Source organism: Scardinius erythrophthalmus (assembly GCF_964197995.2).
Source record: "Scardinius erythrophthalmus genome assembly, contig: HAP1_SCAFFOLD_728, whole genome shotgun sequence".
In the NCBI taxonomy this organism is placed as follows: Eukaryota; Metazoa; Chordata; class Actinopteri; order Cypriniformes; family Leuciscidae; genus Scardinius; species Scardinius erythrophthalmus.
Window position 1 is genome coordinate 1 of NW_028295893.1, and position 19,335 is coordinate 19,335.

Here is a 19,335-nt window from a genome sequence, read left to right on the forward strand (position 1 = left end):
GTGCTCTGAAGGTTTTAAAGGGTTAATTCACGGAAGAATAAAAACATAGTCATCATTAATTAAATTCCACACCTGTGCATTCTTTCTTCTCCAGAACACAAAAGGAGAAATTTTGAAGAATGACTTTTCAATGAAACAATAAATAAATATATATATATATATATATTATACTATAATTTATTGTTGAGTGAACTAATGTGAGAATACAAAGATTTCCAGCACAAAAGACATGAGACCTTTGGTTATGACGGTGTTTGAAAGCAAGTGGCCAGTTGCGTTTGAGCGTGCAGTGTGTGTGTGTGTGTAGAGGGAGGGGCCGTTTCCTCGTGTCTTTGTGGCAGAGTTTCAGTCAGTCTGTGGTTTATAGAGAACCGGATGGCTTGAATGAAGAAAACGGCTCTTATATTTTACTCATTGTCCTGGGATTATTTGGACTAATTTTAACAGACAGAAGGTGAGATTACTCGGGTTTAACACTGATCACAACCTTACCCCTGCTAGTCCTGTGTTTTCATTGGTTGACAGTATAATTCAACTTGGCAACAGTACATTAGCGGAGGACGCTGAAAAAGCTTTTGTGTATTTTGACACGCATTAGTTTTTGTTTTATTCTTTGTGAGTGTGACATTGTTAGATTGCATTCATTTTGATCTTATTTTATTTTGTAATTGTTCTGTTATTTACATGAATATTTTAAATATGAATCTACTTCATTTATTTTTTTCCTGCAGAATTATGTCTTCCTCAGACATTTGGTCAGCTGTCTGCTTTATTTCTGACTTTCTCGTGGGTTTGTTTTCCTACATGTAAGAACAAGTTTAAGTAGTTCACATTTTTCAGTCTTGTTAGTTTGCATTTTTCATCTAGCACTATTGCATGGTAAAGGAAATGCATTTTACATACATGCATTTCTAACTTCCTTCAAGTTTTTATTGCCTCTTCATGTTCCTGTATTGCAGGACAAGCTCTGAAACACTTTTGCTTGCTATTCCTGCTCCTTATGGTCAGTTCCCACTTCGTTTTGCGAACTAAATGAGCTGTTCTGTGTTGGTACTTTCCCACAAGGTTTTTATTGATAGTACAGAACCTAGAAATTTTACTATTCAAAGTAAGGTTGATAATTATGTTGCTTTTTGTAACCATAACTAGTTAAAAGTGGATGTTATGTGTCAAACTTCAATGTGCAAAAATGAAATGAGTTTAGTGACCAAAGGTCAGACATTAATCCTTTACTGGAACAAACTGTTGCTACTGTATCAGATGTTGTTCTGATAATGAAGCCATTATCTTTAACTGAGCTCTCTGTATACAGTATGTCAGGTCAGACCACAGACTTCTTTTTCCTTTCTATACTTAGCTAGGAATGCCAAAGTTGGCACAAATCTGTGTTTTCGACTCTGGGAATGCGGAACATTTGAACTTTTTCCCATGCTCACATTTTAGCTGCAATTATTAGTTTACATTCACTAGGCCACACGTGGTTTGACATCGACCTGGCTCACTCTTCTATCATTACAGCTGTAAAAACCCAGCGAGACATTTCTAACAGATATACGTGCCGTTGATTTCTCTGTTGTGATGTGCACAGTTTCTATTTCATCGCTTTTCCCAGACAGGGGATTATGGGAAGAGGTTGCTATGGTAACTCAGAGGCCAGTTAGATAGACTGATCCAGGCCATGCCCTGAGGTTAGCTGCATTGTTCACCTGAGGATGCTTTAGATGTTTTGTTAGGCAGGTATGCTTATACAAACAAGCTCAGGTAGTTAATTCCAGCAAAATTGCCAAGCTGCCTTTTCTGGTAAATCTACCTCCTCTCCAACCACTTTCCATCTTACCATCAGACATCAGCACCAAAATGCTGTTAAAACTATGATACTAATTGCCGGAAATGGCCTTTAAGCACCTTTGACGAAAAAGGTTAAAACCATGGTAATTTGTCTTGTGTAAAATAACGACACGCATAACTATATAACGGATAGAGCGAGAGTTTCAGAGTTTGGTCTGATTTTAGTAAGAAAATCTTTAACTCTTCTTGTAATAGGTCTAAAAATTAACCTGTTCAGATGAAGAGAAGCTCTTCATCTTTGCATCTATCCAGTTTGATGATATTTCTTTCCACAGTGTCAATTTTCATTTTGAGTCCTGTGTGACAGGTTTACAACTAAGCCGTGTGTTGTCGGCTTTTTCAGGACTTTGGCTCATACCGTTTGACAGCATTCTTATTTATGTTAGAATGCATCTTCTAAACCTGTGAGTGTTCAAACTATTAATTTTACAATGTTTTTCACATGTAGCATTAGAACTTTTCCGGCAGTGTTGCAACTTCTTCATTTTGACAACTGGCCCTGATCACACATGACCTTTAAATAGAAAAAGAATGAGAAATGTGTTAAGAACGAATGTGTGAAAGCACAACAGGCTCTTTAATCTTATATATTAACGATTTTTGCCTGTTTCTTCAAGTTTTTTTATACTTAGTAGGAAAGTACTATTGTTGTCTTTTCTGTAGTATTTTAATGTAGTACTTTAATTATTAACAAAAATTAACATTTGTATATTAATACAATATTTTTTATTAATTTATATTTTATATATTAATTCAAATCCAAATTTTACGGAAGCATGGGTGGAGCTTGCCTATGCACAACTCACTGTCACAGTGCTAGTGTTGTGGATGGTTGCAAGTTTTCTAGATGTTTGCATAAGACTTTGTGTCATTGAGTAAACAGGCAATAAATAAATACGGACAAACTCACTGGGGATATATTAAAAATATATATATTTTTAGACTCTGATATCGAAATAAATTCTGATATCAGTAGCTGCGTTTACATGGACCCTGATAATTCGTTTGTAATCGGAATATCTGACTAGTAGCAGAGTAAAAAACAACAAATTGTTAAAGTCACATGTAACCATGTCATTCAGTATGAATTGGTCAAATCCAATTGAAATATCCTGAAGTGGTGCGGGACAGTCTTTGCTTTAGACTCTCATCTGCAGACAGCTTGTTTTGGGCGCGGGAAGGGGCATTTGATAACTATAACAGCACGACACAAATCTTTGTGTGCTCATCATCTCCTTATTTGGACCCGAATAAAGAAAACGAGCGATGACAGGATGATGGTTAGTATGCACCAACAATGGAAACTTGGTATATTCGTGCAGTGAGCGCATGTCAAAAGAAAGTCTGTTTTAAAGCTTTGTGACATAAACGCACACATCAGCCCGGTTACTTAATTTAGAATTCATGTAAACACTGTTTGGATTTATCAATCAGAATGATTTCATTCCGGTTGAAACAAAAAAAAACGTCCATGTAAAGTAAATGTAGCTACTAAAATACAGGCATTTAGAGGCTTTCTCCCCAGCCTTAAAGGAGAACTCCGGTCAATTTTAACATTGAGCTCATTTTTTGTACATTTGGAGTGCTGTCAATACAGAGAACAACGACAAAAATCGGTGTTGCCTACACAGAGTTATTCTATTTTTAAAATTTGCACCCTGTTGATTTCAATAGGGCAAGTACTAAACCTGCTTTTAGCCTCTTAACATCCTTGATGTGTCATTACAAGTGCACAGAAAATGTAAGTGATTCCTTCTGAGTGAACACGAGTGGATCTGACTGCAGTAGATGTGAAAGAAATGTATAAAAATGATGTTATTTAAGCCAGCGCAAATACCTTTGTTTACATCCTGTTTTCGGTGAAGTCCAAAGTAGTCGATTGCCGAGTTCACGCGCATAGGTTTAGTACCTATGATCACGCGCGTGAACTCGGCAATCGACTACTTTGGACTTCAACCGAAAAACAGGATGTAAACAAAGGTATTTGCGCTGGCTTAAATAACATCATTTTTTACATCACATCGACCGATTTTTGTCGTTGTTCTCTGTATTGACAGCACTCCAAATGTACAAAAAAATGAGCTCAATGTTAAAATTGACCGGAGTTCTCCTTTAAAAGAAAGCTTGTTTCAATCCTAGCCACAAACTGAGCCAAAACTGAGATGAATGGACCAATCACACATGAAGCTGTTCTTACACCATCACCACCACCATATATTTACTGCCAGCACAACAGCATCATTCATTGTCAGACACGGACAGTCCCATGCAGCCTATTGGCCTAAGATGTTTAGATTGGCCTAAGTGAAGAAAGGGGCTGAGAAAGCCATAGAAAGACTATCTTTGTGCTCACTAATGCATTAACATCCCCATGCTTTAATTTAACAGGACATGGGCTCTTCATTTGCATGCGTGCCTTTGACAAGCTGGTTTACAAAGCAACACACTTGGATTTACTGTTTATTGCATCCAAATGAGGATTTCTAAGATGTCAAAAAAGAGGGCTAGACTTTCAATATAACTGTTAATGTTGTGTGTGCATGTGTATTTTATGGTTATGGACTCAAAATGAATCTTTTTGCTGTTCTGACTATGAGTCTACAAGTCATTTTTTGAGGAATTTTGGAGGGGTTAACTATGTGCACTCTTTTAATCTAAAGCCCCATTCATTCCCCAAGGATGATGTAGCTTTAACAATAATAGTTTTACTATACTGATTCTATGAGAATAGGGAAGCCCACACTATAACAATATCTCAGAATTGCGTGATATAAAGTGGCAATTGTGTGTTATGAAGTCAGAATTGTGTGATTATAAAGTCACAATTCCTTATAATTGGACTTTATAACACACAATTAACACTCCAATTATAAGGAATTGTGACTTTATATCACACAATTCTGACTTCATAACACACAATTGTGACTTTATATCACGCAATTCTGAGATAAAAAGTCAGAATTGCGAGATGTAAACTCGCAATTGTGAGAAAAAAGTCAGAATTGTGAGATAAAAAGTCGCAGTTACCTTTTTTAATTTTTATTCTGTGGCGGAAACTAGCTTCCATTGTGCACTAATAATGTCAACGTTGCAATGGCATTATTATTTTGTCTGCAAATTTTATGCAATTGCTTTTTTATTTCTTATAGAAAAGCAAAGTCAGTTTACTCTGTGGCCATATTTGCAATGCCTTCAGCCATGCAATACCAACTCCTACCTACAGTTAGTCTGGCTATCACCAGACCAAGCTCAATCTTTTAAGATTGAACATTGGTCTAAGGAGTCTGCTATGTATTTTCTGCTGCACAAGAGGCGTGATCAACGGGCATAGTTCAAATGACTCTGTACGCAATTGGATAGTCCTTCAACCAATCAGACCAACGATCCAGGTGACGTCATTTACAGAGTGACACAAAAACTCCAGGCAGGAAATGTGTAACCAAACGTGTTGATCAGCGGTTTGCAGAAGCAGCAATGGAATCAAGCTATTTTTGCAGGTTATGCAAAAAAACATGAAAGTTAGTGGTATTTACACCCACTCGAGCGAGTTGTTTGCTAAAAAGAAGCCATTGAGCATCGTCAAGAGGTTAAAAGGAATTGGACAGAGCCGTAACGGCTCTGGAATTGGATTGGATTAAACCCACCAATAGCGCGCCAGGTGGATAAGCCAGTTTGTGATTGGTTCCCGCAAATTTGTAAATGAAGCAGCAGAGATAAATGTACAGGTTTCCAGCCTGAGCTGCAGGGCGAAATCAAATCGCCGGCAGATCAGGCTGGGTTTACCCAGTCTAACCTACAGTACTTAAATGGGGAAATACTGAAGTTTAAAAAACTGCTTGCCAAATTCACATTTAAATCAGCAAAATCTTACATGAACTCTCCCATAAATGCCATCTATGCAGCTGCAGTTGCAGTATGTGAAAGTATTTTCTGCTTCACATGAAAGTACATTACGGAGGACAAGTCACGTTAACTTCATTTCTTAACATCAATGTATGTTACTATTAAAAAGTAACAACTTGCTCAGCTTCTGAAATAACTTTTTGGATGATATCACCAGGTCCTCTTATTTTTAAACCGCTTCCCCAAAAAACCTGCCAGAGACCATTTTAAGATCAAGTCATTTTCTAAAGGATAAATCCAAGTCCCTCCTAACATTTTATCAGTGTAAAAATGACCTGAAAACCATACTTGAGTAAAAGTACAGATGCCATACAGCAAAAAAATACTTTCACAAGCTATACAAGTTACAAGTCACCAATTCCAATATGACTTGAGTAAAGGTCTTGAGTACTGTTAAAGTCAGATACTCTTAAGTATTTTACTTGTGCTGAATGTAGACTCAAACATGCACTAGTCCTCAACAACTAAAGCCCCTTTCACACAGAGATTCCGGAAAATACACGGATAATGTGTCCCGGGATCGTTTGATTTTGGTTCGTTCACTCTGCCAGTGATTTTCTGGAATCTGTGAGTGCGTTCACACACATCCCGTAAAGACATGTGACATCAGGATGTGATAACTCCTGTCAGATGTCAGTTCTGCTGATAACTCCTCCTTCGTCATCACTTGTTTCAGTCATGTTTTCATCTCAAATGAAACACCTGCGATTCAGCAACTACCTGCTAATGCATCACATTTGCGTAAAGTAGCCTTGTTGACAAGTTTGGGTAAGGGCAAAACGCACAATATATAGTACACTCTATGCCCCATAGATGGCGATATCACATCTTCTGTAGCAGAAATAAACTGCTGCAGAAAAAGTTAGGTGCCATGCAAAATATAATGAGTAACTGGATCACTTATCACAAAAGTAATGGAATAAAGAGTGCATATACTTACATTATACATATACATTACAAAAATGTACTGATGTTTTGGAATGATTGAAGTTTTGCTCGTACAATGTGAGAACCACATGAGAAAAAAAGTTATTTTACATGTTTTCTATTCCGTCGCGGAAACAACCATCCATAGAACTAAGATAATTTACATGCAGTTATTTTTCCATATTTAAAACAGAACTGAATTCCTCATGTGCAACATAATGACCCATGTCATTTTTAGATCTGAGCTTTTCTAGGCCATCTGTCATTGTCTACAGATATGTGCGTGCCTTGTTTGCTAAAGCTTCAGGAAACATTTTTCAGGAAACATTTCTTGGTTGAGGTGAACAAAAAAGCTTCCTCATAGGTTGAATATTGATCATCCAAACAATCTGAACAACTTTGCTTGTTCTGCAATTGACGCAGAGGAACTTGTGGTTATTTTTAGCTTTTTGTTTCAAGTTGAAGTCACTTTTAGTTTCAAGGCCACTTTTATTCCAGCCCTGACTGAGATCAGGAGCACAAAAAACAGACCTCTTGCATTTCACTTCTGCACAGAAGCCAGAAGCCTATTTGCGTGTTCATATTATTCAATTGAAGTCTGCATACAGTATGGCTTTTACAGTATATCAAATAAACTGCTTTTGAAATGGCTACCATTCCATTTATTTCCATCCTTCTTTTGTCTCTTGCAGCTGTTGGCAGCAGCAGTCCTGATGAGCAAGGTCGTCCAAATGAAAAGTTGAATCGTGGATGCAGATTCAGCAACAAGAGCCAAACTGGAGTAAATGGAAGAGTTTCAGACAAACGGCCACCACTGCATCCCAAACCACAAGGTAGAGAGTTGCGCACAATATGCATACACGCATAAATCCTTACTCAGTTCCACAGTGTTGATAACTACTCATGCATATCCATACAAATTTACCAGAAGTACATGCTAAACCACTACACACAAACACGTCTTCCCCTTTACAACAGTCTCTGAACACTAAATGTTACCACTAACGGAATTCAAATCAGCATGGCTACTGATTAATGCTGAAATAACACTGCTGAAACGAGTAAAGCATTCTCAGAGTGTCCTTGAACCCAAGCTTGATTACTAAGCAGAGTGTGTTTGAAAAGTGTGAATGATTTCCTAGTGATTTGCGTCACAGTTAAACATTTGTGAAGTTCCTTTGGTTTTAAAAAAAAAAAATAGACAATCCTAGACTGTAATAATGTCTTTACTCTTCATGTTTACTGAAAAGTGTTCAGAACATTGACTGCATATACGATTGTTGGTTTCAAAATGTTTCAAAGATCGACACTGGGCCGGAACAGAATTCCTCCTTCATAGATCAGAAATTGTATCGTTCCTCTATATTCCCATGTAAAATTAAAGGCAAAAAGTCCACTGACTTAAACCTCAAAGACCACACTCACTTAATTAGAGATGTGTGAATTGAGTGGGCACCCACTATTTATATCTGGATGGAGCCTTGAGCTCTGCAGTATCTCCAGCCCATAAGATTGACTGAGATTAGCTGTGATTTGCTCACCACAGGTAGAGACAGAAGCCTGCTTCCAGATGCACTTGATCTCACCTTGCTGAGAATTATCAGGTTCCATCGCAACACACTAAAGCTGCACTGCCACCTTGTGGTGATTACAGCTTCCAGTTTAATAACATTAAACCAAGTGCTTCCTTAAAACTTCTTCACTGAGGGGTTCAATATGAGAAAATATTTCATAGAAATATTCATTTCATCTATAAAGTAGTTCTGCCAAAAATATTGTCATCGTCCAGCTCAGTTCAGTTCTCATACAACAGCGTCAGTACAGTCAGATCAATAATATTGTTGAATATTAAGTGACCCCCAACTAAGCAAGCCAGAGGCGACAGTGGCAAGGAACCCAAACTTCATCAGGTGACAGAATGGAGAAAACAAACCTTGGGAGAAACCAGGCTCAGTCGGGGGGCCAGTTCTCCTCTAGCCAATGAACGAACATGGTGTCATTATGATTCAGGTGGCATCACAAGTCAGAATTCAGATCAGGATCTGTAGGATTCAAATATTCATTCAGTTCCTTTTACTTGAAGATCAATTCATCATGCAGGCATGGAGCCGAAAGCTGGCAATAGGGTCTGTGCGGAGGACCTGTCTGGTTTTTGTGGTCTCTGCTGAGGATCTGTGCCGATGGAAGACTATTCCAATCTCAATCTCTTTTCACCTTCCATGCTGTTTGCTATAGCTTGTAAAAATAATCTCTGTTCTCTTTGTGATTTTCTGCAGTTCCTCCTAAGCCAGCACACCTTCAGAGTCCTTTGACGGAAGTCTCCTTTCCTCTGGCTGCTGGAACGTTACTCATCATACCCAGCATGGAGGGGGGAGGAGTAGAAGGAGGAGTAGGGAAGGGCCGGGTGTCCAACCTCATCAGTCGCTTTGAGGTGAACAGGTAAACGGATCATTTTCTACTTCTCTTTTCTCTTTTACTGACATTCTCACAAATAAGTTAATTGATCTTGTTTGGTTTTCCTGAAGTTTACCTTGAAAACACTGTAAGTCGCTTTGGATAAACGCGTCTGGCTGATGATCAGTGTTTGACATATAGATTCTGCCCTATAGTTTGAGTTCATGGGTACACTACCATTCAAAAGTTTGGGTCAGTAAGATCTATTTTTATTTTTTTCTGAAAGAACAAATGTCTCACAAAGGTTGTAAAAACAGTTCAGGAAAATCAAAAATATATCAACACACATGTATCTTCTTCTTTGACCTTACACAAGAAGATAAAAAAGCAGAAGTTAGTTGTAACTTTAACGTTCAGTGTACAATTCTGTGTTTCTTAAGCATTGTGGAAAGAACTGGTTTTGTATGAGACATTTACTTTTGTGTTTGATAACTTCAACACGAGAGGTAAGATTAATTTATCAATTTATGCCTAGCCATCTTTTTTTCTGGTACAACTACATTGAAAGTGCTTAAAGCTGCGTACTTCAGTGTGCAAAGATTGATACTTTTGAATGGCTCATGTCTTACTCTAAATTATATTTTACTGCCAATAGAGCTGTTCATTCATTTGTAGGCCAACCTCTCCCTTTGGAATTTCTAATAGGTTTTTAAGAGTTTATGGTCTGTGGCTGAAGAGACTTCACATGTTAATCTACAACATTAATAGTGGTGTATAGCGTGTCTCTTAGTTGTTGAGGACTAGTGCATGTTTGAGCCCACGTTTAGTACTAGTAAAATACTCAAGTACTGTTAAAATCAGATACTGGTTTCACACACAGGCCTTAGATTAAGCCAGGATTAGGATTTTGATCAGTTAGGACATTTAAGTAGCTTTTATAAACATGCCTTAGAAAAAAATCATCTTGAGACAAAACTATTGCAATGACATGTTTTATGCCAGTACAAGTGGATTTCGGTTAAGACAGCTCAAACAAGGCTTGTGAAACTGAGGGTTAGACTTTTACTCAAGTCTTATTGGAATTGGTGACGTGTAACTTGTAATGGAGTAATTTTAACTGTAAAGTATCTGTATTTTTACTCAAATATGGTTTTCAGGAACTCTTTACACCTCTGAACATTATTTACACTGTCACTCAAACATGAATTTTGAAATCCTTGAATTATTTAAACATATGTTGAACACTAATTCATGTCTAAACACATAAACTCACATCCTTGTAGTAGTTATGTTGCGTCATATGTTTAAAAAGCATACAACAGTTTCCAAAATCACATTAGGGACAACTGTGTGTAAATTTTCTATAGCAAAACAACTATGAACATCTAATTTCCAAGGACACTCATGGTCCCATTGTACCAAATATATTTAGTTAGTCAGGAAGTTTTTTTTATTGTATATTTACAGACGCATTTGATTTGAATTCTATAATACCAAGTTGAATTTTAATACCAAGTTCAAGTTGCACTATTCATAGAATGATCTTTGATCTGTACGTTGCATAAACAGCCTACATTTAGGCTTATTTATTTAACTGTATTATTGGCAGAAGAATTGTTTATTCTGATTTATTATTAATACATTATTTAATAAACATTGGTGTCTTCTATCATATTGCTTTCGCTGCTGTTTTATGAAATGTATAAGCCTCTTGATTACTGTTTTTACTATTGTTATGTGGGTTTAAGCACTAATGGCCCTTAACCATGATGCATCTGCTTTACTGCTGTAATATTCACTACAGTCATCTGCTATAAGTCTGTAGCTTAGCATTGGTGTCAGGTCACTGAGTTTGCTCATATGAAACCAAATGGCCACCGTAACAAAATGGACTGACCATTAACCCCAGTTCCGCACAAATAATTCCCTGCGAGCCCTTATCCTGTTTTGCCTGCCTTTCTAGTGCATTGTTTTGTGTGTGGGTCAGAATCTGTGCAGGAATTCATCCTGTAAGCTCTGAAGCAAAGTGAGGGAGCAAGGGTTGATGGAGTAAACCAGGGTCTAAAATTTCTGCAGCTGTTTGGCCTGGTCCGACACATACTTACTGTATGAATGCTAAACAAAGAGCCATGACCCCAGACAACTGCATGGGGTTGGTTTACAACCTCATGGGAAAAAACAATGAAATCCATACTGTCCTACTTGTGTGATAGCAAAATTTTTGCCTAGGATGTAATTACATTTTATCGTACCAGATTAATAAGACTTAGATTGTGTTAGCAATCCACAGGTCTGAAGCGTTTTGAGCGAAACACTGAACAATATATTAGATGGCATATATTAATCTGTCTCAGCGGTCCAGAGCTCAGCGGTATATTAATAGCCGTCTGTAATCTGGAGTGTTAACTGTGGTGCACTCAGATCCACATCTCTGTTCTCTATCTCACAGGAAACGCTATCTGATCTAGAGGGCAGGTGGGCCATAGACAGGGAAACAGCTGGAGGTGCAGGATATCTGTGTGTGTGTGCTTGTGTGTGTGCGCTTGTGTGTGTGCATGTACCGCAAAGCCTTATGTTGTGGCTTTCATTTTGTTCGGTTTATTCTTGCTTACATGAAGTTATGAATGTATCACGTTTTTACGGTTTACTTATGTGGAGTTCTGATTATTATTATTAGGGATGCACAATATATCAGTGACCATATCGTCCAAAATGATCATATCTTTATATCAGAATTGGTCTGATTAGGATGTTATTAGAAGCAAATTATATCAGTTATTGTCCACAACAAAAATATGTACTATTGTTATTGTCACAATTTCTATATTGTGCATCCCTATTGTTTATTATTCATTATTGAAGTAAAGTATTCGTATTATGCCGCTCTCTGGGATACTTAATGATCGGTCTATCGCTAGATTTGACATGATCATTTCGACTCGGCATTAGTGGAGATGCGATGCTAAGATGTTGTTGTTGTTGTTTTTGAAGAAACAAAGTCTCAGCTTTCTCTATGGTAATTTTTTACTTGTTTCTTTACTTCTGAAATTAAACAATAAATGCTGTTGACACTTTTTAATGTGGTGTACACCAATTGTCTTGATTATAATATATTATATATTGTAATATGTTTTGTATATATATGTAAAATATTTGAATATCTCATATTTTGAAGCGGAGTCAAGAAGTCAAAACTAAATAATTACATGAATAGAAAGCTGAGACTTTCCCTTTTCATTAAGTGCATGAAACATTTCTCTGGTCAAAGTGACTCCATTTGATGGAGCAGATCTTCTCATGTTTCTTATCACGTAGTAAAATAATTTCAGCTTGAATCAATATTTCAGGTCCATTTTATTTATTTATTAAGTAGCCATGTGGGATCATATACAGTCAGCTGGTCATTACCACAAAAAAAACCTCTTCAGGATGATAAAAGCGTGACTAGTCTCTCTGGATGCACTGCATTTGATCTCTTACATATTTAATAGTTTGCTTCCACTGTTCCTGAAAGCATTTTGTTCAAAAGAGAAAGACCATCTCACTCTCTTGAGTGTGTGAATATGTGTGTGTGTGCGCTCGCTTGCATGTTGGCATGTATTCTGAAGTAGGGCAGCCGCGTCTCACGGGACGCTCTGCAGCCGAGTTCTATACCTCTCCTCACCCTCCCTGTTCCTCCCATCCTCCTCCTATCCTCTTTTCCTCCACTACTCCCATGACTCACACATTCACACGACGTCCCCTGCAACACACACGCAGACAGAGGAAGTTTGTTCAACACTTAATATTTAAGATCACACTTACATGCACAACACATTTTTCTCTGCATCTTTCCGTTCGCACTGTTCGTCGTAAAAGTTTGTTGTTGGGTACAGACGAGTCCTCTGACTTTAAATAAGGTGACCTTCCTTACTCTCTCTCTCTCAAACACACAGTCACACAGACAGTCGGAGGGAGGGCGCTCCACTGAAGCAGGTCAGCAGATCTCCTAACTCCAGCCCGCCTCATAAGAACTACCAGAGACAGACGGAGCAGCCCACAGACTCCAGCTCCGGTGCGAACAGCCCACGTCATGCTCTCAAACCCCCCAATGGGGTTCTAACACAAATGAACAGAGAGCGGGACATGGATGGAGTTACGCACGACACAGTTCCGGTCGTGAGGATAGAAACGCAGGCACTGCTGAATGGAGATGCCGCCAATACGGCTGAGAGGGCAGTAATGGACGAGGACTGTGTAGATCTGCCTCATGCTCGCATTGACCAGGCCGAAGAGCCGGAGAGGAAAGCACCTGAGCAGCAGGACGTGGTGATGAACAGCATCCCTGAGCAGAAGGTAAGAGATTTTTGTTATCTGAGGGGATTGGTGAGGCATACTTTGTCATAATACTGCAAAGATCATCTCAGATATTGTCAGTGTGTGTGAGTGTGGTTATGGAGTCGGTATTGACTCTCACACTGAAAGTTATTTGACACCTCAGGCCCGGCTATGTGCAATGTGCTGTCTCATCCGCTAGATTTACATGCTGACGTTTACATGAGTCTCGGTTTTTGACCTGTTGCCTTACAGACCAGGCCTTCATTTCCTCTAAAGAAAACATTGCAGATGGATTAATGCGTTCAGGTTTTTTTTTTTTTTTTTTGCTTTTAAATACAGTTGCTATATATGACCAATTTTAATGAAAATCAATAAATATATGTATTTCATTAAAATTGTTTGCTATATAGCAACTGTATATATATATATATAATCTTTATATATCTTGTTATCTGTGTATATATATATATATAGAGAGAGAGAGATTGATGATATATATATATAATATTATTATTATTATTATCATCATTATATATATATATATATATATATATATATATATATATATATATATTAATAATGAGATATATAGATATTGATGATGATGAGATATATATAAAATGATAATGATAATAATAATATTATATATATATATATATATATATATATATATATATATATATTTATAATAATAATTATTATTATTATTATTATATATATATTTATTATTATTATTATCATTTTATATATATATATATATATATATATATATATATATATATATATATATATATATATATATATATATATATATATATATATATATATATATATATAATAATTAAATATATAATAATAATAATAATAATAATAATAATAATTAAATATCCATCCGTCCGTCCATCCATCCATCCATCCATCATCTGGATGGATGGATTCACTTCCATTTGTATTATTTCATAGTTTCATTATTTTGATATTAATTAATTGCGTTTAGTATGTGTTTATTTTTTTATTATTATTAATATTTTTGGTCACTATAAAATTCACATACTTGTAATTTTGTAGTTATTATTTTATATATTATTTTAATAGTAATTTAAAAAAAGAATTAGATTGTTTTATTGTTTTATGCATTTTATCAATAAAATAAAATAAAATAAAATGTTCTTTCATAAAATGTAAAGTTTTTCTGTGAATGTGAACATCTGTGAAGCTTCTAGAACACAGACCTTCCATCTTCTGTCCATGCCAGAACCTCTTTCATTGGCTTTACTTGTTTCCTCTTATCCATCCTTTCATTTCCTGTCCTCTGAGGTACGTTTCAACAATATTCTTCAGTCAATTGTGCCAAAAGCTGGATATATTGGAAGTTAGTTGGTTTCTTTCATCGGCTAAGTGGTGCAGGGTGTCCGAAACAGTTCAATGGTTATTTATGTGAGCTGAGGTTGTAGATTCTGATAAGAAAAGATAGGCTATGTGTCTTCAGAGTGCTGACAGTCAGATACTAGAACTCTTTATGGTCAGTGTGCATCAGGAAGTTCCTTTAACAGACCTCAATGTGTACAGTGTGCGTATGCCAGTGGACGTTCATCGTGTATGGGTGTGATAGCGAGAAAGAGGGGAAGAAATGTTATGGTGAGGTGAGGAATGTAGGTGGAGTGGGAGTCAACTTCTGAATTGGCTTTGCCCTTGACCTTTATGTTCAGAGTTCTGTTTCCCTTCAGCCATGTGAGCTGCTGTGCTGAGCTGGGTGACACAACAAAGGATTTCTGCAGTGTTAGTTCCCTCTCAGCAAAATCCAACAAAAATCTCTTGTATAATTTAAGTTCAAATGAGCTTAAAGCTCAGAACTTTAGACAATCTGAATAATTTATAGTGCTTCAAGTAGAGTTGTAAAAGTTTGAAATCAAACTTGTGTAAAAAAAAAAACATTTGATGGTGAATAAAGGTCATGTTCTAACCTCAAATGATAATTTATATTTTGCTAAAAGACTAATATATTTTTTTAAATTATGACATTATTTTCATTAGTATATAAATAATACTAGTATTTGTTGTACTGCTATTAATTATGTCCATTTTTTTCTTTTTTATTAAGAAAATATATGATTATTAAAGTTATTATTATTCTAAATGGTGATTCACACTAGATTCTCATAAGTATAACAAACTCAAAAGTAAAGTATCTGGACACATTACAATAATGGCAATTGGGGAAAAATTGCTTAAATGTCATGAAAGAATTTCACTATTCAAACATAGTTATAATATAGTTATAATTATATTTTTTTCTTTTTCTTTTTTTTTGTTAAATTTGATTATATTTGGGACATTCACCCTCAGATCTTTAACACCAACATTTGCATGAATCGCATCATGAAAGTATAAAGAGATGATAACTGATTTTCATTTGCATCTGATACAATATAGTTAATATATCGAACCTCTTTTGTTTAGGAAACCAATGAGCAGAAGCTCTACAAGATAGCGAATGAACTTCTGCAGACAGAGAAGGCCTATGTTACACGACTTAACTTATTAGATAAGGTAAGTGCTCATTTAGTTTCTTTCATGAGGGCATGCAATGCATATATTTTTTTTGGTTGACTGAACTCTTGTAAGAGGGAAACCAGGTGCATTGTTTTCCAATATGGCAATCTGAACATTTTAAAGCTAGTAGTAAGCACACAGATCATACATCATCTAACTCTGGCCCTGCTGTGCAGGTGTTTTATGCCAAGCTGATAGAAGAGGCAAGAAAAGACACATTCCCCGTGGATGTGGTGATGAAAATCTTTTCCAACATCTCTTCCATTAATGCCTTCCACAGCCAGTTCCTTCTGCCTGCCCTGGAAAAACGCATGGGAGAATGGTAAGGCATTCACACTCTCACTTTGTGGACATTAGTTTTGGTTTAATTGGAAGAAGTATGGTCTTAATGCTCGGAGACTTTTCTACCAGGACGTCAACACCTCGCATTGGGGACATCCTACAGAAGCTCACTCCCTTCCTGAAGATGTACGCTGAGTATGTGAGGAACTTTGACCATGCCATGGATCTGGTGAAGCAATGGACAGAGCGATCACCTCCATTTAAAGCTATCATTCTGGAGATCCAGGTGATCACTGATGCATGTATTAAACATGTTTTTTTTTTTTTTTTTTTTTTTTTTTTTTTTAATAACCAGAGAGCTGGATGACTACTGGAATGCCAATAGAATTAAATCATATAATACAATTTAATATTAAATGAGAAATTCAGTGTTATTCAGTGTAATTAAAAGTTGAAATTAAAGGAGAAGTTCACTTTTAAAATGAAAATTCTGTCATCATATAATCACCCTCATGATGTTTCAAACCTGTATGAATTTCTTTCTTCTGCTGAACAGAAAGGAAGATATTTAGAAGAATGTCAGTAACCAGGCAGTTTTTGGGTCCCATTGACTTCCATAGTAGGAAAAGAATATACTATGGAAGTCAATGGGACCCAAAAACTGTCTGGTTACTGACATTCTTCTAAATATCTTCCTTTCTGTTCAGCAGAAGAAAGAAATTCATACAGGTTTGAAACAACATGAGGGTGAGTATATGATGACATAATTTTCATTTTAAAAGTGAACTTCTCCTTTAAGTTAATTTATTGTACAAAATATATAGCAAAATAAATTTCACAATTTTTGGAAAACACGCAAAAAAATGTTAATATTTCTTGATAAGGTCAGGATGTTGGTAGATTTTATACCTGATATAAAAGAGAACTACCTCCAATAATTAAAAAATAGACAAAAGGGCCTTTTACAGCAGAAGAATGTTTTCATAGTTCCTATAACTATTGGTGGAAGTACCTGCTTTTCGCACCACAGGAACTGGGAACGATTTTAGTTTATAGGAATTAGCTCCTACTTCAGAGTAGGGCTCTAACCCAGCACAATAGGAACTACCAGTGACATAAGTGTAGGTTGATTAGCCGAACGCATGCCATACGAAACACTGTGTGTTTAAACGGCTTTTAAAAAAAGTTCCAGTCTACGTTTACTTAATGAACTGACTCCACAAACATTGAAAACAGCGATAGATGGACTGACGCCGAAGTCCAGACACTTCTCAACCTTTATGCTATGGAGTTGTTGAATGCCATGCTTAAATGACGTCACTGACGGCCAGCTTACGTCAGAGCTCCTACTGGCGGTGTGAATGCAACCAGGAAAATTGCCCTAGGAAAACATTTAGTCTAGAACTACCCACAATTTATGAAGCCTCTAAATTGTGGCTGGATTAATTGCCCAGGACTGTGCTTCTCAAAAACATTGTGAGCTAAGTTGATCATAGAGACCATTGGTGCCATTGGTTCTGTACGATCTACTTAGGCTTACGATACTTTTGAGAAACGCAGCCCTGGCCGTTGTCTTTACTCTGTCTCGATATATCTGTATATCCGATATACCTTTTTGCCTTCTTTATTGTTTGTGGATTCATGAGTGCATGTTTGTGTGTTTAGTCTCAAGAAGTGTGTGGCAGTCTGACGCTGCAGAATCACATGTTGGAGCCTGTTCAGAGAGTGCCACGATACGAGATGCTGCTCAAAGACTATCTGAAGAAACTTCCACAGGATCACATAGACCGGCGGGATGCTGAAAGTAAGTTCAGGAGTGAACAGGTTTCTAAGACCGTCGTTAAACGTGACCTTTCTTAAATATGAAATCTTTGTCTTTGCAGAGTCTTTAGAGATTATTTCCATGGCTGCCACGCATTCCAACACTGCCATTAAGAAATCAGTGAGTGTTTTTCCTCTGCTGTACAACTGAATCTCTAGATTATGTCTCATTAGCTATTCTTACATCCACCCATTTTTATGTGCAGTTTGGGATATTGCATAAAAAAAAACGTTGGATGGAAACAGCAAGAATGCGCATTGATTAAAAAAATTTGCATAAAAAACGTATGCGCTCAATTGAGGCGGATACAACTTTTTTATCCAATAAGAAAACTTGCGCATAAACTATGATGAAAATGAAATTCTGAAATGCCTTAGCCAAAGTCTGTTGTCAAAGTGGTTCAGTATAATTACCTCAGAACTGTCTTGGACGATTGTGTTCCCAAACACACACAAAAACACTAAAAAAGTAATTAATTACTAGATTCTGATTACATTTTGAGCAGTGTAATTATATTACTACACTAATTACTCTCTTTTTAAAAAGTAAAAAGTATTTCTTTACTTGTGACTAATTAATTATTTAAATCCCATATCAGTCTTGACCAGTTGACAGACATATAGACATAAAACTGCTCTTTTAATTATTTTAAATTAATAATATAAAATTGCATAAATTATTCTTAAACCGACCAAAGTATTTTAAGGGAAAAGGTTACATTTAAAACATACATTTTAACATTAGACGTTCAATTTTGATGTTAAATCCACTATTGTTTTATATAGAATTTCTATAACATCTCCAAATATATATATATATATATATATATATATATATATATATATATATATATATATACAGTATATATATATATATATATATATATATATATATACAGTATATATATATATATATATATATATATATATATATATATATATATATATATATATATATATATATATATATATATATATATATATATATATATATATATAATTTTTTTTTTTTTTTTTTTTTTTTTATAAATTCTCCTAAATGTTTTGAAACTTCAAATCAGGCTAAAAAGCTGTATTTTTAAAATTAATGCAGCCAATGCTCATGTAAAAATAAAAATTTGCTTATCTCTTGAAATTGAAAAGGAAGACCACTTCATTAATGTTTCTGTTTTTGGTCTTTCTCTTTATCTCTTAGGAAAACCTTAAGAAATTGTTAGAAATTTATGAGATGTTGGGAGAAGAAGAGGACATCGTGAACCCCTCGAATGAGTTAATAAAGGAGGGTCATAT

At 36.0% G+C, this 19,335-nt stretch overlaps 1 protein-coding gene across 1 annotated transcript; it reads left to right on the forward strand.

The window, feature by feature from the left end:
- Positions 1-351: 351 nt before the first annotated feature.
- On the forward strand, positions 352-19,328 carry LOC308686747 (FYVE, RhoGEF and PH domain-containing protein 4-like; the record flags this gene model as incomplete). Its single annotated transcript, XM_081395182.1, has 10 exons — positions 352-454; positions 7,371-7,511; positions 8,955-9,117; positions 13,008-13,407; positions 15,850-15,939; positions 16,119-16,264; positions 16,354-16,510; positions 17,890-18,028; positions 18,108-18,166; positions 19,241-19,328. Coding segments are annotated over exons 3-10 (1,156 nt in total), but the record flags the coding sequence as incomplete, so codon positions are not given.
- Between the last annotated feature and the right edge of the window lie 7 nt (positions 19,329-19,335).